The sequence below is a fragment of the Acromyrmex echinatior genome, chromosome 1, assembly GCF_024713525.1.
Source record: "Acromyrmex echinatior isolate Ae372 chromosome 1, ASM2471352v2, whole genome shotgun sequence".
Taxonomy (NCBI): domain Eukaryota; kingdom Metazoa; phylum Arthropoda; class Insecta; order Hymenoptera; family Formicidae; genus Acromyrmex; species Acromyrmex echinatior.
The window spans coordinates 24,861,665-24,888,729 of record NC_141852.1 but is presented as its reverse complement, the minus strand read 5'-3'; the positions used below and the strand labels follow the sequence as shown (position 1 = coordinate 24,888,729).

The following is a 27,065-nucleotide window of genomic DNA, read 5'->3' as shown; positions in this document are numbered from 1 at the left end:
ACGAGTAGAAAAATTTCCGATTTTTCTACTGTTTCGAAGTAATTAATGCCGCAAAGACGAGATGTTAAAATTTCATTTTTACTGAGTTAATCAATTTATTTCACACGATGAATTAATGTGAAGAAAATAAAGGATCGCACGAGTACGAGGATATGAGATATGTACCTTGGTAAATGTGAGGGTAGCTATCGGCGGCAGACGAGGTAGATTCGGATAATAGAAGCTTCCCGCGGGATGTGCCGGATATCGGGATGTGATCCTGTAAGCGATTCCTTGGGGCTGCGTCGGCCAGTTGGCAGCCGTGAATGTGAAGCCGTTATCTGTGCCCCCATCCAGCGGGTCGAGCTGTTGAAAAAGGAATAGTGGAAGACGGTTTAAACGGACCCATTTTCCGAGCATTCGTGGATTTTAGCAAAATGACAGAGTGCGGAGCAATATTCGCGGAGATAGACGCATAAATTATATTTCGCGACCAGTAATGCTCAGACATCTGACTTTCCGGGAGCGATTTACGTTTTGTATACATATTTCGTAACGTTATACGGCCGTAGCGAAATGTATTTTATTGGCCGAATTTTATTGTATTTTATTCAATAGCTGAATAATTGAACAAGTAATATAGGCGTAACGCGGAACTAATTTTTTTATTATTACTATTTTTATATTTTTATCTTCTTCCGTCTGAAATTGGGATCTTTTTTTTTTCAGCCCGAATTTTTTATTATTTTAGGCTTTCGAAAAATGTGAAAAAAAATTCACAGTTACTCAACATTTCTATTACTTTACTAAATAGATTTTTAACGCAATGTTAAAACTTTTATTTGATAAAAATTGAAATTTAAGCAAAAATAAGGAAAAAAATAGAGAGGATTGAAAAATGTTCTTCTCTCTTTTCATTTAAAAGATTTTAGAATGAATTTCGATTACCAAAAAAAAATCTAAATTGTCAACGGAGAATTAACAGTTCAATTATGTAAAAATGAATAAGGCTAAATTTGTATGACAATTAAAAGTAGTATTGGCATTTTTGAGAAAGTACAGCTACATTACAATACATTGTACAATACTTTGCAACCATTTAATTTTCTCTTTCGAGAGAAATTTCAATCGCAGATACATTGAGTTTCATACGTATTAATGCTAAATGTAATTACCTCCACGGTAACGGTATCGACCCAATTGCCCTCGACACACAGTTGGAAGGAATCCACGCCTACGAACCAATCGGGACTGGGATTGATGCGCGCCATAATGCTAATTAGAGTATGATTGCCGTCCAAAAAGGCCCGAGTGACACTCGTGCCTTCACCTTGAGGAATCGGAGGACCCGTAAATGAGTGAAGGCTGTTGGGCGAATCCCCATCCGTGTCCAATCCATCGGCTCTTCCGGTTTCTACATATAATCTGGCACCCGTAGACAATCTTTCCCCTAATCTATACAGGGTGTAAGTTGAGTCGTGCGTTCGACCTGCGAAAAGACACAAAAAAAATTGGACCCTTATTACAACAACTCGTTAAAATACTTTCAATTTAGTTGTATAAATTTAAAATATTTTTAGTACAAAATTTTTGTGATAATGACGAAAAAAACCAACCTTATTGCAAATCGATACTGAGTGCGTATATTACACATATATATCTTGAATGAATCTTTCATTCATTTAAAAAGTATTTAAAGTGGCGTTTGTTTTCGATGTTGTGAAACGCGACGATTATACCGTAATCGTTATCTGACTAGCGACGAAACAACGACCGCGCCGCGATGCAAATGCGTTTAACGATCAATTACCCTTGCCAAGTATTCTGGAAACCGTTCGTCGTTCTGTTTTCGTTGCTCTGAACGCGCTAAGTAGCACGTGTTTAAGGCACTTCGTTAACGGCGGATTCGTTGCTTTTGTCGCGAGTAGCGGCCGCGGACGACGGAAGTCGTTCTCGAGATAGCCGAATTAATGTCGAGGGAGAGAAAGAGACAGCATTGAATTTATAGTCAATTAATGTACCGCTCGAGACTCGTTGTCCGCCACTCCGGAAATAATGCGCCATCCCATCAGAAACCCGTGCATACACACGTACACACACTGATCCCAATGCGACATACTCATGCAAGGGCGCGTCTACAGCGCAATCCTGAAAAATCCCTCGGACAATCTTCTCTGACGTGCTTCACCCCGTGTCTCGTCGGTTTCATCCCCCCTCCCCCCCCCTTCCTCCCGGCATTCATCGTCACGCACGATTTAACGTTCGATCGATGGCGAATAAACGACGGCTGGGTGTCCCGCGCTGCTGAAAAACTAACGTCGCTTCAAACGGAATTGCGGCCGGTATTGTGCACTACACATGCAGCTTCTATCGCACACCATCCATTTACTTCTTTTCTTCAAGCCTTTTTTATCGAGAATCCGGAATTTTAATCAGAAATCGACGAAACACCCGGCGCAATTAAACACCACGTGTCGTATTTTCTCGGAAAACTTGAATACTTTTTGCAGTACTGGTCGTATTTGAAATAGGATAAGCATAAAAATTTCATATTTGATACAAAAGCAAGCTATTTTAATCAATTAATTTCTATTTATGATTACTTATCATCTAAAATTTAATTAAATAAATTTTCGATTAATTTCCCGTTTACGAAGTTTCCTGTGTATTCCAGTAAAGAGAAAATTAATTTCGGATTTGTCAAAGGATAATCATCGTGAAATACTGCGCGAACTTTCCAAAACATACTGTATACCAGCTTGTTTTTTATTGTGTCCAGTTATTCGGCAAAATGTTGCACGATGTGGTTTCTCATTCCATTCGAACAAAACCGAAACGTAGCTTTCAAAGGGATCGAAATAGTTCCCGTGCCGCAGTGGTCCCGCTGAGTTCGAAGGAGACGTAATTAGTTACGAAATTAGTGGAAACCGCGAGGGATATGGACTGCGTGCGTTGGCAGACTTTACGCAGAATACGAAACAAGCTGCGTAATTCCGGTAGAAACTGTCAATCATTTACGTCGCAATCATTTTCGTCGTAAAACTAAAAAACTTAAATTCGATCATGGAAGAAATTCGTAACATATAATTGTCGAAGGCAGATATTCATATAATCTATTTTTATTTCAAGATCATCTTAAATAATGTCTCAAAATGCCAATACGGCTCTGTAATTGATTTTTATGATATTTTAAAATTGTAGATTAAGACGGTCTTAAACACAAGGACAAACTATAGAGAGAATGCCAGTTATAAAGAAACAAACTTTTACAGAAATAAACTTTTACAGATCTTATCGAATACACATAAAGTTAGTTTCTAGAAATACAATTTTTTACTATTCAGAAAATGACATGGTCAACGTTGCCTTATTCATGTTTCCTGCTTTGTTTATTCAAATCATGCCTTATTTAAATGAGAACGAAAAGTTCTTTGTTTGATTTAGCATACGTTCTCCGATTTTAGTTAAATCTGAATAAATCTATCTTTGTACAACGCGCTCCTGAATTAATCCAACAGACTCGGCCAAAGTATTACATTGCCTTGCTCACGAAAGTAAGCTGAAAAAGCTATTAAAGTCGACTCAAGGCTTAAATTGGCTTCATTAATTAAATTAATTATTATTGACCTGTTTCTCTCACAACCGATCCCAATCTGATCCCTGTCTTGCGGCGTCTTCTCTTCCACCTTGCTCTCACTCGCCTTAGGTAGACAGAATTTATGAATGAATATTATCCTCATCTCTTTGAAGCTCCATCTGTCTCTAACCGGTTAGTAATTTCATCAGAACTTAAATAGACGTTGATTCCATCCCGCAAATTATATTCGCAAATAGCAGCGTTTTATTAATTTCGCTCGTTGCCAGCGGCAAAGTCGCTTTTTTTACTTCGTTCTTTACGTGGTCTTATATTAATAATTATTATTCAAGAAAATTCTTTCTAAGTATCTGTTTTTTTTTAATTTTTGCGGATTGCCAAAATAAAAATCAGCTCATGGAGAAAAACGAAAATAAATGTAAAATGTCAAACTATATCTTTCTTTTTGTTTTTCAGCGAGATTTAAAATATAATCACAGGTTAATATTCTCAACTTTGATCTAGATTTATCCACTTTTCTGACACATGCCATGAAAAATATTTGCGATGTCAATACGGTATAACTCGCGATTCGAATCGATAGATTCTGATCAATCGAGTATTTTATTGTACGGAGAGAATTTTCTTTTAAAATTTATCCTCAAAATATGGTAATTGTGGTACCATACAATATTTTAAAGATTTTTATCATGCACTTCAGTAAAATTGATCAAACTTATTTTATACTTTATTGTAGTTTTATTAATGAATGAGAGAGATTTACATTAAAATTCTTCGAAATACAATGTTGTCCTGTCATATTTTTAGGGTTCTAAGAAAAAATTTTCTGCGTTTGTAAATGAATGCTGACAATTTTTTCTGCATATGTGAATTTTCTGTTATTTTGTCGAAGCGCTATTTAATAAGAATCTAATCATTGAGAGATATTTTATGGAAATAACATATAGCAAATTTTGTTATCAATACAAATATCGTGATTTCGCACGAAAATTTTCTCTAAAATAAATAAGAAATTCGATTTAATCAACCTCTGCTATTCGCCTAAGAGATTTCTTTCTTTTTTTTTTTACATTCGACAACTCTTGCGACATATTCGAACGGTATAAGAACGGGGAATGGAGAAGCTTGGAACGAAGATTGACGACACGACGGACGCGAATGGGCCGCGGTTCAATTCGCGAAATTCAATGTCGCTGAATTTAAACTTCTAGACGGTGAAATCAATCCACCTAATGATCGTCATAATTCACCCTGTCAAAGAATTCGCGAGGCGACGAGCTGCTTCCTTTCACGAGAATTGTATCGTTGACGCGAAAGACAGCAAAAATATTGCATTGTCTTATCAAACAAACGAAACATAAATTTCTATTTATTTAGTAGAGAATTTATTTGTCAAAGAATTCAAAAATTCGATAGCGTATTCAGGAAGGCTTTTAATACTATACGGAAAGAACGATTTTGCTATTATAAAATATCTAAAAATTTAAGTATAGATACAGATCTGAAAAAAAATATATATATAATTTTGTTGAACTGTCAAAATAAATTCACACACTCTAGCAATCAGTTTGAGTAGCCTATAATTCTTTTGACAGTTCAACATACATAAAATTATTATTTTTAGATCTATATTGAATTAAATTTTTAAATATTTTAGCAAAACTCTTCATTCTGTGTAGTTCTTGCACAACAAACTAACTTTAATATGTTTGTTGATAATGTTTTGATTTTTGGATCGGGTAATCGCTTTTCTGAGGATCGTCTAAGATCTAAACGAGCATCTCTGCACTTTCCGCATAGTATTCAATTTTCATACCGGTACTATATCAAAGCCTACGTCTAAAGCGGTCGAATTCCTGATGAACAAGAGGGATAAGAACAATGTCGGTTTGGGGGGCGAGACCTTTTGGATTGGCTCATGGCGCTTCATTCAACGAAATCGACCGGGTCGTAATTGAAATGCGAACAAAGCTCGCTCGTGACAATGCGCGACCTTTAATTAGTGCCGCGAAGAACGCGCCGACGACGACGAGCTGAGGGTCGGTTCGTTGCTGAACTTATCCGTTTCCGTAAGTTCAGGAAAGCTTAGAGCAAACAAGCGTGATTTGACAAATTACACGCGATCGCGTCTAGGAGACGAAGCCGTTCATTTCGGTGGCTAAAGAATGGACGTACGCGTCGACATCGAGATTGATAAATTCGCGGCGAACGATGGCAAGGGTAGAAGTCGGATTGATAGTCGTGCGCAAAGAGGGGCAACGAGTTTCGTGTCGGCTGGCTGTAAATGTTTCCAGTTCCTTCAGCGGAGGAGCTGGAAAGTCCGGATTATACTCCAGGACTGGATGAAAATCCGAGTAGGAAGACGCTCTACCTCTTCCGCCGGTAGTTCTTTGTTCGTCTTCATCTTCCTCGGAATTGGCGTCTGAAACAACTTTTCAACTTCCTCGGAAAGGAGCCGAGAGGCGGCGATCGCGGTCGACCTAGGTCACGAAGAGATTCCGTGCCGGAATAGCGATATGTGAGAGAGATTGTTATATTCGAAATTCGATCCATAAAACTCTCATTCTGGATGTTCGAGCAGCTCATCGAGCGTGTGGAAATTATAAGAATATAGTTACGCGGCGGATCTTACAAGAACGTGCGATACTGCAGTTCTTTTTACCGTAGATTTCTGTTCTCTCTATCCCATCTTATTCGACACATTCTAATATTTTTAGAATTTTATTTTATCCGGACTCTCTATTATCTGTATTATCTCTTAGGAAAGTGCGCTTCCGCGTTTTGTTCTTTCATCGGTTGAATATCCGTTTATGTGCACCTAGAGAGAAATAGTATCGTGAAGAAGAACTTTTACTACTATCGTCATGTCTATTTAAGACGATAGGTATTTTATACGTTTTCGTTGTATTAAACTGTATGAGTTATTATCTTCAGATGCATAATTTAACTGTCCTAATATATTTTCTCACGTCGTTCATTTAACCTGAGGACTAAGTGCTAGTCTTTATTATCTTTTCAGCAGACTTTGATATTGCGAATTTTATTTCAATTGTGTAATGATTATCGTTTAAAAGATCTGCTCTTTTTTAATATTTCTTAGTTTTATATATAGAATTAATATTATTAAAAAAAACATTTTATCACTATTGCCACTCTTTAAGGTTATAACCACTTTTTAACGCTTGTAATACGTGAGTTAACGTTAATACAGACATATAATTAAACTTTACACCGCTAATTATCGTAGCGCAATTTCATTAGATACTGCACTAATGCAATTCTGTTATATTTTTCTTCGAAGCATTACCGTGTTTCGCGCTAATATTCCTTTATTTTATCTGCTCCGTTATGTTTTTGCTGACTCTTTCTCACCTTGGTTTTTTCATCTTTCATACTTCATATTTTTTATGTATTTTATAGTTTAAGAGAATTAGTGCAATCGGTAACAACTTTTATTTATCACCATTTTTATATTTTCGCTACGATCCGGCATTACGCGAATATATAACTTAAGAACTGAACTGGAATATATTTATACTATGTAGTAATATTGACACGAGTTTTCCTAATCGCGATAAAACATATCGCGATAAAATAACTTTAGCCGTACAATGTCGTGCTTTCATAGTCTTTATATATCATTTCCATTTTTATTGAATGTGTGTATTTTAACTTCTATATTGTCGACCAGAAAATCTGTTGTATCTACAATTGATTTCTTTTCCATTGATTCCTTACACTGAGACTTTGTCTAAGTTATATTTTTATTGTAATCTTTTAATTATTATTTTGCTATTTTATCATTTTTCTATTCAGAATTTTGCAAAATAAGAATTTGTACAGCGTGCAATTTAATCTTTTTGACAGAAGATATTTTTTCTAAAAAAAAAATTTTCATTTTGTTGTTCCCTAGTTCATAACATTTAAACATTATTTTTATTATATACTATAATAATTATATGAAGAGAAAGAGGAAAAATTAGTTTTATAAAATTATTGCCAACTCCATTTGAGTTCTGCCATAAAATATGAAAGTTTTTTATTGGTCAAAAATTTTGTATTAAAATATATTATATCCATTAAATTTACAGTTATTAATTATCTATTTTGGTAGGCATATTTTGATAGGCACGTTTTTATTGTTCTATGAAGAAGAGAACATAAGGAATGGGTCGCTTCATCTTCGAAGAATTTAATAGAACATCACGAGACCCTCTTTTAGCATTGTTGCCAAAATAGGTAATAATGTCAGTAAATTTTCTTTGTACATACAAAGAGCTGCTCTTATGAGACTATATTCAATTACTTTCGTGCGATGCGATTATACTGTTTTGTCTTGTGTCTGATCTAATCCGTAGTTAACTACTTGACGTATAAACACACACATACACACCCACACACACAAATCACAAATAAATACAAATAATTTATTATACTACAATATGTTACATTAAATCATATTAGATATTTCATACATCATACTGTTACAATATTAATGATGTTGTATGTGTATAATGCGAGAGTTTCTTGCATAAAACACAAGATTTGGACATAAAATGTTCAAAATATTAATACAAGATAGGCTCTAAAAAAATCTAAAAAATAATAAATAAAATGCCAATTTGAGCCAACACTGGTTATTCGTGTGTATTTTATACCATTTATTCAAAGTGAGTATTATAACGTATACGTTTCGGTCAAAATATTAATGTTTTCTCGCTACCTCCTGAAGAAATTATGAAATGTCAGAGTGCTTTTTGCTTGGTGTCTAATAAAACCGTATTATGCTGTAAACAGATGGCCTAGTTTTCATACAATTTCGCAGCGATAAAGTCAAAGAAGCTTTTTCACCATACTGATATAGTACGTGGCGAAAGAAATTTATGCCTAGCCGTATGGTCAATAAATCATGACTATATTTTCGTACACAGTCAAGTTCCTAATATAACAGCGGGATATGCTTATTCCTTAAAATTTAATAATAAGAAACATTCTAAGTCACCCATTCATTTTGTTTTATGTCTCTGTATGATATATTTTATTAAATATTCTGAATTATGATTTCAAAACTTTTCTTAAAAGATAATATAACGCGTATTTTAAGGTTAGTAACTTTTTATAAAATTCGTACAATCTTGCTTCTGCATCTCACTTCTATTTCTTAATCAATTAAGAGCTACACTAAATTAGAACTAATCCTTAGTTTATATAAGACCTTACGTGCATGAAGCTAGAATTACTTCATGCAGAGTGGATCGGCATGTCCCTCGCGAACTTAATGAGGCACCATGGGGCTCTCCGTTTCTGCCAAACTGCTACGGGTAATAATACGGGTAAATCTACTATATGCGCTCTATACATTCATACCCGCATGCATACATACATATGCGTGTTTCACATAGATACATATAAAGGTCGACACGGTCAAAGGGCTGAGGAGGGGAGTATAGGTTGGCGAATACGGGTGACATTATACGGAGGATTTCGGCTCGGTCGAGTGGGGGTGAGATCGGGAGAGAAGCGATGTGTTTAGGAGAAGCTCCCAAGCGAAGTCTCTTCGTGGGTAGCACGATCCAACTTGATACAACTTTCCTAACAAGCCGGTCTTAACTTGGCGCAACCGCGAGCCGTCTGTGCATCGCGCGTGCAACTGCGGCTCGCACTGTATCTTCCTTCGCTTTTCCCCAAACGCGGGCCGCGTGTGTCCTCGGCATCCGTATCTGTACGAGAGTACGAGAGAGCTCCTCTCTCGCGGATGTATGAAACGCGCGAGCAGGCGTTGTAGGAACGTGCTCCTACAAAGTGGATAACCCAATTCCGCTATGACGATACTGTTGTTTCGCACGACGGCCAGTTTCGTGCAGTGCGACTTAAAGTTGTGTATCTTTAGCGTCATACGTGAGCATCTCACATTTCCTTTCTGAGAAAGAGAAAAAAAATGAGGGAATATGATTTTTCCAACAGTAATTTCTGGAATCTGCGTTATTATCGTATCTTTAGAGCATAAAGATTTTTTTCAATTCGGAATTTTTTATAAATCGGAAAAGTGCATTAGTATAGATATCAAAAGAATAATGGTAATTCAATTCCTTGAGTTAAATAACATTTTATTAGTTTCAACTTTCGTATGTGTTAAACTGTAAATCATTCCGTTTCTGTTAAATTGCTTAGTTTTGAAGTAAATTATGTTTATATTAATGTGTGAATTTATTGTTAGTAAATAATAGGAACTAAATTTGAGTCAAATTTTATACATTTCTCGAGCTAAACTTGTTTATCTCCATTGTTTTAATTATTGTAAATTAACGACATATTGAATAGGAGCGGCGACCTATAAAAATGATTAAGAGTCAAATTAGGTATAACTTTTTTTAATAAATTTAAATTTATATTTCTTTTGACATATTTGTTTCTAAAAACTCCTAAAAAATATCTTATAAACAAATTGTCAGACAAACAAGCAATTATAATATTTTTACAACATATTGCCAATAAGTATAAGTGAAAAACCAATAGTTTAGGATATCGTACTTCTATTATGAAGTCAAATTTATTAAACATATAAATTCAACCGTTAATTCCATTTGCACGGATTACCGTACTGAACATATTGAATTAACATTAATTAATTGGGCATCTGGTTTATGATTGCGCTGGAATTATTTAATTATGTCGAATTTTGCAATTTAATATCTTGACACGCAATATATTTGCAATTGCGTGAATATATCGCACCATAATATCAAATTGCAATCATGATAGATTAATTATGGTGAATGTCGCAATTTAACACTTCATTCGATGTACAATATATTTAATTTCAAGAAATTTCTCGAAAAATATTTTGTGTAGTTGATTTTTTCCCTTAACATTATCTAAAACTCTATTAATGGGGACCAAATTAATTCTATCATGATAGTTATACTTGGATATATTATTGGGTTGTTAAAGTTGTTAAAGAATATTCTTTTTTCTGTGTTAGGAAAGTGTTTGGAGAGATTTTCAGTTACTAGAATTTGAAACTTACACGCTGTCACAGTCAATTTACCATCGCGCACCACTGCAAGTACGATATACTCTCGCTATCGATCCGTTTTCTCCCTTATCGACGAACCGGTAAATGGATGGTGCGGGCAACGGGTAACGTTCCTCCGGAAATGGGGCATTTCGAATGCCCAAAATTGAGTGTGACCACCACTGCCCTAGTAGTGGATAACGTAAAGGGGGTTTACGGAGCAACGATGCTCCGTCTAGGAAGGAAATGAACATTCGCTCGCCTAGATTCCTCGGGAAACGAGTGATTATTGAACGCGTAACCAAACGGCACATCGTCGACTAGCGGTGACGAATAATGGTACTATCGCAAATAGCGTGGACTTAAAATAGCGGCCGGTTTGTGGACGAAGTTTATCGGAAACGGCAATTAGCATACGTCAAACAAAACGATTGGTGACGAGAAGCCGTGCGAATAATTTCGTGCATGGGAAATACAAATGATGCGACGGGTAAACATTGCCAATCAATATCGCTGAAATAAACACGCATGATTAGACTGCGCGTTTCGGATAATAATTGCAATTACAGGAGATAATATAATATATCGAGAAATATTTTTAAGATATTATGTATTAATTTTTGTTTATTTGAATTAAATTATTGATATATTCTGTTACCAGATAATTTTTAATTAATTGTAAAAATGGTTAAAATGATTGAGTTTATGTTATAAAACGATACATTTTATTACACGTTGTGCAATCCACGATCTCACAATATATGATTTGTGTCACAATGACTGTGATACTAGGTAATGCATATTCCGTATGATCTATTTGCACCAAGAAGTTGGGAAAAAAATGCGCACTTGTAAATATCAATATTTACATGAACTTGTGCGTTGTTATCCTGTGGAATAATCGTTTATCGTATCGCAAACAGTAGTGTATCTAACCGATGTAACGTGTAACGCGGTTGCCGCAGCACCGAATTTGTCGAGAACAATAACTAATTTTCCGTTAAGCCGTATAAATTATGAACGTACCGTTCTCGTATTCCCCTATCAACCATGCGATAGGACGTCGGCGATTTTCCGGGCACCTCGATGGCCGTAAAAGCCGACACCCTTTCGCGAGAGTATGTTACGAGCTGCGGCAAACAAACGAACCCCTAACGAACCGGTCAGTCCCTGTCCATGCGCGAACAACATTGTGCACAATGTGCGTCAACGAAACGCCTAAATGGTGTGCAGTAGTCGCTCGTCTAGACAAGTTACCGTTGGGCAATATTATTTTGAAACTATACTTACTATACGTATTCGATTTCTATTGAAATTTACGGCGAACTAAGACGAATATCAATTATAAATAACGAATCGTAAACAATGAATGCCAATGACCAAAAATTGAAAAGAATTGTAATTGCCGGACACATAAATTATCAAATTACACACTTGAAGTCTATATTTTTTAAAAATTATTATTGTACTAGCCATGCTAATACTTTTTTAGAATGAATCTCACTATGAAATTTGTCTCTTAAAAATTGACATCGAGCCACTTTCTTTCAAGACTTAATTCTCACTCTTTAGGATGAACTTTCGCTCCAAAGAATTTACAGATTACACATAATTTTTATTTTTTTGCCGACAATTGGAGTCTTTAAAGGTGATATTTTGATCGTGAATTTTGGTAGATATAAATTTAGGTTAAATCTGTAAAAAATAAATGAAATACAATCCGATTTTTATGATGGTAAAAATTCGTTATTAAAGCTTTGATAAATATATTTTTTTTCAAATTTTTTATATAATTCAAAATAATAAAAAATTTGTTGTTTCTCGAAGACCCTTATTGATAATGGAAGAATTCAAATTCATGTTACCAGCGAAAAATTAAATATGTTGTTTGAGAATAAATTTCTTGTAATAAATCATAGAAAGTAATTATAAATTTTTTATTAATTCTAGTTTTTGAAAGATTTTGAACTCAGAATTTTTTCCCTGGGGAAAGAAAAAATCCGTGTAAATTCATATTTTATATAATCCGTTCTACTTTTTAATTATTTTATTCCAAGCAATTAAGACATGCAGACAGATCGTATTTGAACTGTCATGAAAAAAAAAAGTTCGATATATTTACTTCCAATTTGATTATTATACGGTCGCTTGCTAATCGCCGTTATTTCACTATTATCGATTCGCCATTTCCGCACGTACATGTCGTTTTCGAGCAGTTAAATTGCGCTTGATAATTGTTTCGCGCGCTAAACAAGCTGAATAAATTATGACGATGGTGCTTTATTCGCTAATGGCAATCTATTGCCTCTCTCTTTCTCATGACTGTCGATCAAAACAGATTTTATGTGGACAATAAAGTGCGCATAGATCATTCCGGTTCCGGCACGATTGGATGCGAAATAGCACAAACAAGCGGCGAACCGACATATTCCCGTTTCGCAATTCACCGTAATACAGCGCACATTAGCGCCACGGATTCTCCGCGCTCTGCACACGGCTATTTGATCAGAATTTCGAGATTGAAACAGTTTTACCCTCGTTAACTATCCGCGCACTTGCGGTCAGAGATGAATGATTACGCGGAGCGTCGCCGAGATATGCGGAGCACGTCAAACAACCGACTGTAGTTTTTCTTACATTTTTTTATTACTACCTTGCTTTTCACGTAATATCAAACAAACTTTCTTTTAATAGAGTTCTCATTTGAAACTTAATTACCAGGATATTTAACGAGAAGTTAAAGAAATGATGTTCCATCACGTCCTAGCTGAGAACGATCCACTTTCAAACTTGTCGAGAGACGGAAGATTTATACGTATAATATTTAAACTCCAGCATATCAAAATAATAAACAAAAAATTAAAAATTAAGCATAATCAAGTTTTTGCCCATACTTAAAAATTATAATTTAGAAATTATTATGATTTAGATACCGAAAGCGAAATGCATTTAAATTTAACGCTTGTTTCCATCAATGTAGGAGATTAACTTTAATCTCGGTTCAACTAACTCTTCTCCTTTTCCTAATTTTGCAAACTAGAAAAAGATGAAGAGTAGGTTGAGCCGAGATTAAAGTTAATCTATACATTGCCGCAAAGAGTTCTCACGCCATCGATTAAGTCAGAGTTAACTGTTGCGGAATCTTCCTGGGATGGTCGTTATCGCGTCAACGATCGAAGTTAACATCGAACAGGGCGCGGTCTAAGTAATTGGAATCGGTTATCAATACCGTTCCGGAATTCGCGCACGTGCACCTATTTTGCCGCCATTTCATGCCACATCGTAGTTGCACAGTTACTCTTGCACGGCACGTCCGTTTATCGGCCGAAGTGAATTACGTCGGATAAATATTTTGTAACGAACACTTGCCAGGGTGGCTGGCAATTTAATCTTAACGGGGACGTTTCGTTTCCGGCAGATCATTTTCCCGCTACGCGTTAAAGCCGATTGGTTACTACGATTGTTTATCAGTCGGATGCATCGTGACTCTCGCGTGGCGGTATGGTTATCCATTAAAAGTTTTAATTTGCTGTTAACGGCACTCGTATATACCTACACCGTGCTGCAATGAATTGTACCGCTGTGTCCACACCATGTAGAAACGTCGGTCGCAATAATAATGAGATCGCGCACACTGCGGAATACATGACTCATTGCTCTCACGCTGCGCGTGAATTTCTCATCGAGCAAAACTTGTTATGTCGCGAAAAAGCACAATTTGCGATTTCGCTTATGTGCCGTTGGAATATCGTAATATTTGACGTGAAATGATTAAATTATAAGCGGATAGTTTAATGCTATCTATTAGCATATACGACATTCATCGTCGAACAGTTGTTTAGGAATTAAATTAGTTTCGTTTGCGACAAAAGAAAACGCATAATATTTAAAATACTTTCCAGAATCATATTTTTATTGGTGTATATGACACGGTAGTAGAGTTTATTTTCGTGAAAATGGTTCACGAATATAAACCGACATATTGAACTGTCAGTTAAAACGCAAACTTTACCATCGCGTTTACGATGTAGAGTAATTCAATAATCGTTAAACCGTAATTTAATATATTTTTTCTGTCGCGTATCGGTCGCCAACGATATGAGAATTTTATTTAACTTTCAAGAGAGAGGAACATTTTCGTCTGTGCCTGTTTTCGGAATCGAAAAATCCGTCGAATGTATTTCAATATCGAGTTGCGCGATTTGTTGCACGTGTCAATCTATAACATTGAACTACGCGACTTCTTGTTGGGAATCAATCATTAATCGCTGCCGATTTTATTCACGCGTCAGTAGATTGCGTTGAACACGATCGCATAAATCAAGCGAAACAGGGCACTTTTTATGTTGCTGGCGGCTGCACGGAAAATAGTCGCGCATACGCGTCGATTAAAGCAATATGGTGACAAGAAAAAAGATTATCTGCGACAGCCCGCAGCGACTATTAGTGTAGCAACGTCGACTCATCCTCTTAATAAAAAATAAAAATCGCTCTCCGGCATGAATTTTACGCAAATACAGAGAAAATTACAGAGAAAATTAATAACAGAGAAAGCAGCAAATAGAATATTCCTTTAGAAAGCTTTACATTTCCCAGTCAAATTTATATAATATTATTATAATACTTTTTTAATATTTATAATTTAATATACACACGACATATTCTATTCATGCATGCATGCGTATTTTAAATAGTTATAATATTATATAAATAAAAATATTATACATATAATTATAAAACATAATTTTGCAAAAAACCAAAAAGAGATTTAAAGCAAAACGTTTCTTTTGTCCAAATTGAAAGTAATATGCACTTTGTATTTGCGCGTGAGAAAGTTTAAAAATGTAGCAAAAAAGGAAGGAGAAAAACGTGCGTTTCTGTGAACATCTCTTGCACGAAGTGCTTAATTTACCTCGTGTGATGAAGAGATATTCTTTTCTAGGTATCGCAACAAGCGTGTGCATGTTTTTAACGCGAGAAACATGCAAAAGAAGAACAATTTCACGTTGTCGCGTTAAAGCGCGAATGCAATAATCTACCTTCCGCCGTCGCGTAGCGAATTCTTGAACGATGAAAGAGAGAGCTAGAGATATTCCTGCTTGCGACAAACGACTAATGTGTGAGAAAATCTGGAGCGAAAGTACAAAAGTTGAATACGACGACCTCCATAAACCCGTCGAATTCAAAACGTCTGAAAGAACCTCTGTGTTCCGCTTCTTACAGTGCGACAGAAAGGACGTAAATGCTTCTCGTATTATTTTAAAGTTTAAAGGCATCACGTGGCTTCTGGCAGCACATGATATCCAATTCAATTATACAGGTGCAAAATAGCAGTGGAAATGATGTTCATAGAATTTGACAGTGTGTTTTATAATGTATCTTTATTTAAAATTATAATTTTTCGTAAAATACTAAAATATGTGTTTATTAAATCTTGAAATTTTTATAAATTTTTATAGGCAATTATACACCATTTTACATATCTCTGTTAGTTTAATATGCTATTTATTATGATTTTTATCATACCTAAAAAGCACGACGATTAATATTTCTAGAGTTTTATACATATTTAGCAAAATTCATAGAATTAATTTTTAAAAAAATTTTTATGTTTGTACCCCATAAGTACACCGTTTTAACTTCTTTCTGTTTAGATCTTTTATCTAAATTTTTTTACTAAGTTTTCGAAATACGATATTGAATCGAACGTAACGGGTAATAGCTCGCGATTATATCGGAGCCGATTAAGAACTCGCGGCGAATGTACGAAAACGACCATCAAAATTTCGCTTCTAAATCCTGTTTCGCTGCCGAAGTTCAAACGACGGGAATGAGCTTGAAGCATTTCGCTTCACTGCAGTCGCCACATTGCGTAGCAATTCAAAAGACGACGAAAGGATGAGGATGTTAAAGTAGCGTTAGCCAGGTACGAGATGGAAGCGGGAGGATGAGAGCGGACAGAAACGCAAAGTGGGTGCGAGAAAAAGAAGAAACGGCCGTGACAAAGTTAGAGGGAAATAAGACAGAAGGAAGCAAATGCAGAGAGCGATGTAGAGCGAGGAAACGGAGCAGGAGGTTGCGCAGCCCTGCTTCGGAAACGTTACCCACTTATGCACGGCACATTTAACTCCATTCTGCACTGTGGCGGAAGGCACAGGGTTATCCTAACCAGCTATACGTTCTAACCAGCTATACATGACTTATGCACATGCACATGCACATGCACGGGAACCATGCCAATTCGGTCATGCGAAAGTCATAGTAGGTAACATAATCGTTTGTTTTAACACTTGGTCTCTTTACGGCGGACGGTACGAATCCATAAAGATAGTACCTATATCTGTCAGAAACAGAGCCGCTTGCGAGAATTCGTACAATTCTCATTTTATTATTACATCAGGGAATACGTACAGGAAATTTAACTTACTGCCTGTCATATTCCATATCGTACAAATTAATTTTTTAAGTATCCTATATGGGACTTTATCTCTTTACATGGTATAATTTATGTTCTATTCTTTTACAGAGAGATATTTTCTTTACAACATTACATGTGTGTACATGTAATGCAGTTTTTATTCATATTACAATTTTTATTCGTTTTATCCCTTAAATTTGCTAAGAGAAGAATTTGCTATGATATAACGGATGAGATTAAATATGCATATTTTTCCGTAATCATGATCGCTCTGTGTGTGATGGATAAAGAATGGATTTCTCATCCTGTGCGACGTGAAACGACAAATGGCGAATTTCTCTCGATCGGTCGTCCAATATTCATAGGGTACGATGCACACGCACTGACGTATCGTCCATAGAACGCATCGTTCGTGTGCATCAGCGCGCGTGCGGCAAACACACGTGGTGGAATCGCGCGCCACGTGGGAATATAGGAGTTATTCGCGGAGCGGCGCGAGCGTGAATATAAATGGACCCGCGTGCACGAGCGGTGCATGTAATATCGTGTACCGGCTGTAATTTCCAATGTAGCTAACTGAGTTACGGACACACGCGAATCCCCGCAGCGCACGCGAGCTGCAGAATCCGAACGTAGGATTCGAAACGTGCCCGCGGGATCGCGCATTGTTTCACAGATCTGATCGGAAAGCCGCGGATTCCACTCTGAAATCGCAGTTCGTCCGAAATCGAAATTCGAAACCCGATATCCCGAGTCCAATTTTTAACGCCGCAGACGTGGAAAATTTCTTACGCGTGTAACGGCTGCTATAAAAAAATATGGATACTAAAAGTATGTTTTACAGCTGGTATAAACGGATGCTGATTTTTCACTCGTAATGTGGTTGGATAATCCGAAATCAAATTTACGTTTTCTGAGAATGAATAAAAATTGCCCGAGAAACGTTTCTAAGAAGTAATAAGAATTATTAATTAACTGAAAAGTATCACACAATTATTAAGAAAAGGATAATTATAATTTATAATTTATAAATTATATTTTAAACTTTACAGTCTGTTTTTTTCAATGTTATCATCTATTGCTATTGCATAATTATAAAATGTATTATTAAGATATATTGTTCCTGTTAAAAATAGCACTTATTGTTAGAGGGAATTTTACATTAAAACGTTAAATATAATTTTTTCGGGAAGAATAACTTTTCATATTTTCCCTGATACTGCAATAGATGTCTTTTAATTAGCGAGTGTTCGTGCATGGTTCGTTTGTTTCATCGAGGAAGCCACTTTCTCATTTACGAGGATCCTTCAGGCCGTGACTCAGTTTAGAAGTCGCAAGGACTTCGTTAGTGTGGCTTTTCAAGCTAAAAGTCAAACATCGAACAAGTCGCGTGGAAGGATTAGAACGCTTTGTTACCTCACTTCTTGCGCAGAGGTTCATACAGATAAAGGAGTTTTGTTTATAGCTGATGAACTGTAATCTTAGAGTAGATACGTGCACATCCTGTGCTTCGTTCTATGTGAAAATTTCTGACTAATGAAAAATACTTGAAACATTAATTTCGATTCATTTGTTTCGAAATATATACACATAATTAAATTTTTTGCATTTTTTATTTTACTCAACGCAAATAATATATCGTTTGTAATTACATTCGAATTGCATAGAAATGAGTTATCAAATTTATTATTTAATTCATTTGTTCAGCATTTAATAATTACGTAATATATTGCGATCTTTCCACGCCAAATATAGCACTTTAATTTTATTACGCTATTGGTATAATCGACAAATATGCATTTCATCAGCATATAAATATAAATTATAATATAAATATAAATTATATAAACTGTTTATTATTTATAATTATTAAAATTATAATTTAAACTTAACAATCTGCAGAGTTTAAATCTGTCTTTTAAAATTCAATTGTTTCTATTAGAATTGTGCTTGGGTGGTCTTTTTATTTCATAGAAAGAACAATGAGAACCGAGTTGTACATCAGGCAGTATGAATGTGGCTCTTCAGCATCGCCATTCTTTTTCCGTTCTATTCGTGGTACCAATTGTTGTTAGTCCTTCAACATGCATGCCGATTGTTGTTAGTCCTTCGTGCTCATTAAGTACACGTTAAGAGGTAGGCAAGAGGATGATGCTCAGAGCCATGCAGTGCCACTATGCAAAAGGAAGTGGCTTTAGGCGCTGTGGCAAAATCTATAGCAACTGACGACGATTTTAAGGCGCGACTGCAATTTGTCAAGCTTTCTTATAAAGTCATGAGATCACAGGCGCGAGCTTCGCGAGGTCAAGTGTACTCTTGCGATAAGAAACGTAATAGTACTTCTTGCGTTTTTGTTTTTCACACGTTCGCTCTTGCACGAGTTACAAGTTGCTGCACAAATGCCGCGGTGCAGACATATTATATGTTGTTAATGATTGCGGCACAAAAATAACATACAGTTATCCAATTTTTATCGATATCCGATTTTATATTATGATGTATTAATTAATGTTCTAACGTAAAAAAATATTCTTGAATATAGTTTTCGCAAATGAAGCATTTAGTTCTAAAATGATATTTCTAATAAGGCTTCCTTGTTCACAACGAGTTATTCTTGACTAGAACAGAAACTCAAATTCTCATTATACGTAGTTCGTAGCCGTGGAAAATTACTTCTACAGTCATGACATACCTAGTCAAAGTTGTTAGTCAAAGTAATGTTTGTGGACTACCATGGGAACTGTTGTGAACATCCGAACGTTCACGAACTAGCATGAATTGCGTAAATTGAAAGGACAGAACTATGTTAATCCAACAAAAATATTGAATACCATTTGTTTAATTAATATTGACAATAATATTGCACTGATGATAATAGTTGTGACATATATAAATATGTATTAAAATAACGAGTCTTAAAAGATTTTCAGTTACTTTTTTTTATTAATTTTTTATAATTTCTAAATACAAAAATCTTATATATTCTAACATTACCAAATATTATTTTATTTATTATACTTATTTATTAAACAGTCGATATTGTACATATTATACATCATTTAGTACAATAATATTAATATATTTATACATTTGGAATCAAAATAATGGGATCAATATTAAGACGAATTTACATATTAAAAGAATTCTAATGTAATTATTAATACAGATATTTAAAAAATATGATAACTATTAGGAATAAAGATACATTCTAACCATAAGAAATAATCACTAGTCGTTCTCTGAATACTTCATTTTTATATCGTATGTTGATGAATAAATGTAATATAAAATAATTATAAAAATAATATTAAATTAATTAGATACTTTTTTAAAAAAATGTAACTAAGATAAATTATACATAAAAAAGGAATGAAGATAAGTTACTGACAGAAAAATAACTCTAAAGGCTGAGACACAATTGAAAAGTAATAAGTAGGAACAGGAAATAACAAATTTCAACTTATTAGAAACCGTGTATATATGATTTTCGATAGATTGAAATCTGATATTATATATTATTACCTGTATGCTTTTCAATTGTGTATTAGACTTAACTGTAACTTTGTTATACATGTAACGAGTTATCTGACTTCCTAACTCTGGATTATACATATCTGCGAAGAAATGGTGTGCGTATGTTATTAATTAAAATTCATTACGCATAATGCTTATGGCTTATGTATACATCTCCGCAGTATGAGTATACGGAGTTATTTCTCACGTATAGGGTCGCCTATATCTACAGACAGTTTCACTAATAAATCATTAAGCAACTCGTCACTTCTAGCAGTGTCCTCTCGACGCGCACGAAGACGGATGATATTAAATCCGCAGAGAGACGTTCCTCGCCGAATGGTTAATTCGTTAAGTAACTCACGTATCTGCGCTCTCGCAAGGGAACGACTTTGACGACAATTTAAGCTCTGAGCGAATTTCTCACACCAATCTCTGCCATGACATCGTTTACTGGGCAACTACTTGCCAATTTAGTTTCATTCATTGTTTATTCATATGGAATATGTGACGGAGAATTCAGTTCAAGACTCGAGAATACGTAATTTATAAGATACTTTTAATTGGTATTACTTAAATATATCATAAAATGGATTGTGCGAATATTTTACGAACTATAATTTTATTTGCTTTTACCCTGCAATACAATGAAACGGAACTATTCATTATGCAAATTTTTTATGATAAAAATTGTAATGTTTCATTTAATATTTGTAATTAATTTTTCAATTGCGTTATTTCGATCGGACAAAAGCATAAAGGAAAATAGGTTGATAATTTTGTTTTATTTGTGATCCAAATGTTGTTACAATGGGTCAGAAAGAACATATGAATTTGTATTATTTTATTATCCTGCCACTGTTTGAACAGATTGCACATGCAGATACATTGAAAAACACGCAGCAATTTTTAAACTGAATAACAGTAGTTAGAATGGTTATGTATCGTTCTATGGATAGCAATTCTGTCTACACTGCAGGTGGTTCGTTTTAGATGCCCGATGAAGTTAATTTTACTGAATTAAACAGAGTTACGAACCATTGTGCACACAATATAATGGATACAGATACATTTTAACAAGTTAAAATGGACAGTGCGCAAGGTTTTTCTCATTTTCGCTAACGCAACCAACGAACTAGACGGTTTGCGATAAAATATGGTTAGCATGTTGTTTATTTACTACTTTTATGACTACCTCGGATTTGCATGTTGGAATGTTTATATATAAATTGGACATCTATCAGGCTATTTATAAAATCTAATAGTATTTTAACATTTTTCTGTAGCTACTAAGAACTGAACTTTCTTGCACATTTTTATTTAAATAATATTAAAGTTAATGAAAAATTAAAATTGATTGACTAATAACGATAGTCAGATTTGAGTCATTTTTTTGCTGAAAATATCATTGGGAAAATTTGGATAATACTTTTTATAATATATATTTTTTGTAATATATGCATATGTGAAAATAAAGTTTAAAACTTGACGAATTCTTTATCGCATGATTTCAGAAATGCAGTGATATTTTGGAGACGCTGGTAATGAAGCTACATGTGAATTCCCTGCAAAATTTAGCGTCAAAGGGGATTTCGAGATATTTATGTAGATAATATAAGAATTCTAAATGAGAGTTCTCATTTTTACCCTAAAACTTATAACAGTACTAGAATTAGTATATTTAATAGAGAAAGTATAATAATTTAATTATACTAATTTAACAGAAAAATATTTTTGTGGAATTTTTTAAATATGAGATAATACTGTGTCAGATGAAATTAAGAAAATATTAATAATAATTTTTTGTATCTGATCGGCGCATGTTTAAGCGCAATCAGATACTTTTTGCGAATTTTTATTGGAAATATTTCCCTTTATCTTTTTTTTATTGAGAGTGCTGTTAGCCATTATGAATAAATTCGAACTTGAGGCGAACGAAAATATCGCGCTCGTTTCGATTCATTCATGAAGATGGTCTCGCGCGGTTATGCAAAGGCAGTTAGAGAACGACGAGATTTCGCGTCCGGTTACTTCAGTTCGGCTCGGTCAGATTGGCGCCTCGTATTTATAGTTTGACCTAATCTTCGTAAGAGTCAAAGATAAAGAGGCGCGTGAGAGGGGGGGGGGGGGAGAGGGGGAGGGGAGAGAGAGAGAGTACCACGGTAGTCCGACTCTCCGTTTTCCATGAACATCGTCATGTCTCTGGCATCCGATTTCGTTCCTTCGCGTCGGTGGGGCAGCGACCAAATTAACGCTGAAGAGATGAGTAACCCGTTTTCTGGATTCGGCAACAACAATCTTCTCTTCGTACGTCTGTCTCTTGCGTAACTCTCGGCGATCTTGATTTTAAAGCAAAATTTTTATTCTTGACTGTCATAAAGATCTATTTCTCCACAAATTTTTCTATTAAATAATGTATCTGTTATATTTATAAAGTAATATCGAATTAAATGTTTAATATGTCATTATTATTTTAATAGACAGAAATTATAATATTTTCCACACATTTTTATTACATATATGCATTATATATTACATTATAAGCATTAATATAATATTTTATTATACATAAAATTCAGTAAATTATTAAGCAAAGTAAAATGTTGCTCTGCAATGTGTTATATTAAATATAATTCCTCTATATAATTCATATTACTGAGATGTTATACAATTTTGATTATATTGAACCTCTAACTGTTTGTTTTGAACTGTTTTAAATGGAGCATTAATATTATACAAAATAATTGTATTAGGTGTTGGAATTAATTCGTAGCGTTTTTAAATGAAAGAATGTTATTTATTTCACATGAGCATTAAAAAATACATTAATGAAAGTACTTCCCATCACTTGTAAAACGCTACGAATTAATTCCAACACCTAATACAATAATATTGAGCATCTACGGAGGCTGCTTAACATTCACATTATACATATTTGTAACTTGGAAATGATATTGGGTGGATCCATATATTCGTTCGGTTTTTGAAGGTAAAATGAAACAAGTTTTTTTCATACAAAGAATGAATTTTAATCAATGATCTGATTCTCCGTTTTTGCACTACTAACAAAAACCGAACGAATATATGGATCCACCCAATATATGTCATTAAACGAAATGGTGCGTCGCGATTTGTCGGATTTGCCATTTGGTGGAACGTAAGCGATTTGTTCTGCTTTCGGTACGAGTTACGTAAACAGTAGCTGCGAAAAATAAAAGAGCGACATACGGTACGTACGGTATCTGCGCCGTGATATCGCCTTATCCCCATAGGAGACTTTAAGCTGGCCAGAGCTTAACGATCGCGGAAACGATGGCCACTTTGGCGAAGGGAAAACGACTGCTCGTTCGTCGTCTTACTTTCTCGTCTCAGGAGAAAGAAATTTTCCGACTCCTTCGTCGACCTCGCTCGACGGCCAATTAAGAGAGGACCGATTACTCTCGCTCCCATTATTCGCTCAAATAAAATGCGTTAAGTCTCGTATCACAACTTCAGGTCGTATAATTGCGAGAACACTTGTACCAGGATGACGCGGTGCACTCGGCACCGCGTTTAAAAAGCCACCCTAAAAGCTTTTTTCGAAATTCTGATTTAGTACTCGTAATTGTCTCACTTTTTTCACAAAATTACACGGACTTTCAGCGGACGCGCTAATTGTATGCATTTTCTCAAATCACTTTTAATAGTACGAGATGCGCTTCTATTATTTACTTTACTATAAGCTGCATTCCTATCAGTTTCACTGTTAGTACTAAAAATTTATAGGTTACGTTCATTATAAATTTATTTTCAGCACTGGTAATAAATATATTAAAACTCTTAATAATAGCGATTCTCTCTCTCTCTCTCTCTCTCACACATACATATACACACACACACACACACATCAAATTTTTATCAAATCATTTTCAATTTTTATCAGTGGAGTTAGTATAAATGAGCACAGTTTCTCAGATTAAAGAATGGAAAGAAAACACAGGAATTATATAGAACAAACAGATATCATAAACTATAAATAAAATTACTTCTTAGATCTAGTCAGTTGATATCTGATCATTTAATGAGGGAAATGTATAGTAGAAAATTTCGTAGAGTTTCTAGGGAACAAGATTTGAAGTAAGTTATTAAAGTCATAGCTATAATGACTTTAAGCATGTGCATAAACGGTCCATTAGAACGCGATGATATCAAATTATGTTTCCTTTGACGGACAGTTTTTATTTTTTGATGGACTACATGGAAAAAGGGAAAAATGTCATTTAGGGAAAAATTATGGACCTTCCTCCCCCTCTCTCTCTCTCTCTCTCTCTCTCTCTCTCTCTCTCTCTCTCTCTCTCTCTGTATTATATATCTGTCTCAATCTCTCTCTCTATGAAATTCGTAGCCGCATAAACCTGGCTGTCTGGCCAATTATCCTTTGATGTACTTATTCGTACGTAGCGTTGCAACTCGCATTCGACTCCACTTATTTCATAAGAGACGAGAGGGTAAGGGAGAGACTAATATTCATCATTCGCTCTTCTCTCGCGAAAATCAACAGTTACGTATTCTGTTTGTCGACGTCTCGCTTCGCCGCTCGGCGCTATCGGGCATCCTTTGATCCTTGCGATGAATATCGTCCGTTTGCGTCGACAATTACGAATTGAGTAATGAGATGAAATACGTGGCGCCGACGACTCGTTCACGACCGACTCGAAATCAAGCACTTGGATTCATTCGCAATCGAGTTTGCAATTCACGTGTTTGATGAAAATTATCGTATTTTAACGTGTACAAGTCAACGTTTTATATCTTTGTGAGATAATTGTACGTATAATTCTTTGACAATTTTCAAGAAAAATAGCTTCGATTTTTGATAGAAAATGTCACTGCTTAAAATTTTCGTGGTAATTTTTTTAAATTTTTTATAGAATTATTAGGTGTACAAATAAGTTTCCGCCGTTTGACAAAAGACGGCGCCACTAGCAAGCTATGGTTAAAATTGTCTGATGTAAAATATTATATCGTAAGGTTGGACATCTGTCAACAACATAACCTTGAAATACTAGCGATTTTGTATCAGCATCATATATTTTTTTTGTGCGAAAATGCCGAGTTTTGAGCCGAATAAACGTCATTTGCGGGAACTTTTGATTTACTTCTTTAATTTGAAGAAATCTGCAGCTGAGACTCATCGATTGCTTGTAGAAGCATATGGTGAGGCTGCCTTAAGTGAGAGAAGTTGTCGTGAATGGTTTCAAAAATTTAAGAACGGTGAATTTGACGTCGAAGACAAAGAACGTAGCGGAAGGCCGAAAGTGTACGAAGACGCGGAATTGGAAGCATTATTGAATGAAGATTCGTGCCAAACGCAAAAAGAACTTGCACTTACATCAATAAAACATTATGTATCGTTCTTTCACAATAAATGCTTAATTTTTGATAAAAAACGGCGGAAACTTATTTGTACATTTAATATAATAACTATAGAATTTTAAGTAGTAACTTTGATAAGATTAGCTATTTGATCTATTTTATTCTTGATACGTGAATAATCTCTATCTCTTGCCGTAAACAAAGAGAGAATGGATAATGCTTGACCATTTGTACATACAACTGTACATTACTCGTCTCAAAAGCACCTCTGTTACTGTTGAAAGCGCCCTTAGAGGCTATTTGCCAAATGATTTCCCGCCCGAGATACTCGTCTGTTTGCTGCATGCTGCATACTCACCATAACTGTAATGCAGCGTTTAAGAAAGATTGTGTATCCGTCTCTTTGCGAGGATACTCTGATGATAGGATGATGATCTCTATTATCGTTCTACGAGTCATGCATTGCAAAACAGTCGTGACCAACAACTATATATAACAAGAAACGTACGTGTGATAATACAGTTTTGAAATATTAAAATTGTAACAATTTTGTTTTCCATTTTAATTTTATTTAGATTTCAATTCTTTCCACTTTGATTTAATAATTATGCTTTAGATAATTTTGACAGAATACAGGTTTACTACATTTAAATAGATTTAAATAATAAAGAAACGGATTATTTTCGTGTCTAGATCCATTATTAGAATGTTAACGTATTTCGTGAATATTACATTTTACTTCAATCAGGAGGAGAGCGAAGAATAGCCTGACAGATTTCGTTGATGATACACATATAATCAAACATGCACAATTCTATATTTTAATTATTCTGACTTTATATAAGTAAATCATTATACATATATGTCACAAGATTGGAAATTCACAGATTATGTATTTTCGAAATATAGAAATTAAAAACGCGTTAATACTTTAATGACTTGAGTAGGATGTGATATATTAATATTTTTTAAGAACTTACAAAAGAAGAAACAATCCAGATTTTTGCTGTGATTATAAAGCTTTTAGTTACCTTTTCAACACATACATTCGTGTTTTTGTCCTCACGTTTGTGTTCCTCTTAATATCGTGTTCAGCTTAGTCTGAGAGAATGACGCGACAGGCATTAATGAAATAAAGACAGCTTTTTTTATCCTTTGTGCAGCCTTTATCCCTGGCTGCATCCGCAAAA

At 34.8% G+C, this 27,065-nt stretch overlaps 2 protein-coding genes across 3 annotated transcripts in view; one reads left to right on the top strand and one right to left on the bottom strand.

Moving 5' to 3' along the window:
- The window catches only part of LOC105144175 (uncharacterized), a 213,093-nt gene that overhangs the window by 67,088 nt on the left and 118,940 nt on the right, over window positions 1-27,065 (top strand). The window lies entirely within an intron of this gene.
- The window catches only part of LOC105144176 (spondin-1), a 179,201-nt gene that overhangs the window by 46,247 nt on the left and 105,889 nt on the right, over window positions 1-27,065 (bottom strand). The window contains exons 3-4 of the mRNA XM_011052910.2: window positions 1,155-1,468; window positions 166-345 (exon numbers count right to left, since the gene is read on the bottom strand). Of these exons, the coding sequence (XP_011051212.1) occupies window positions 166-345; window positions 1,155-1,468 (494 nt within the window). The remainder of the gene's footprint in view (window positions 1-165; window positions 346-1,154; window positions 1,469-27,065) is intronic.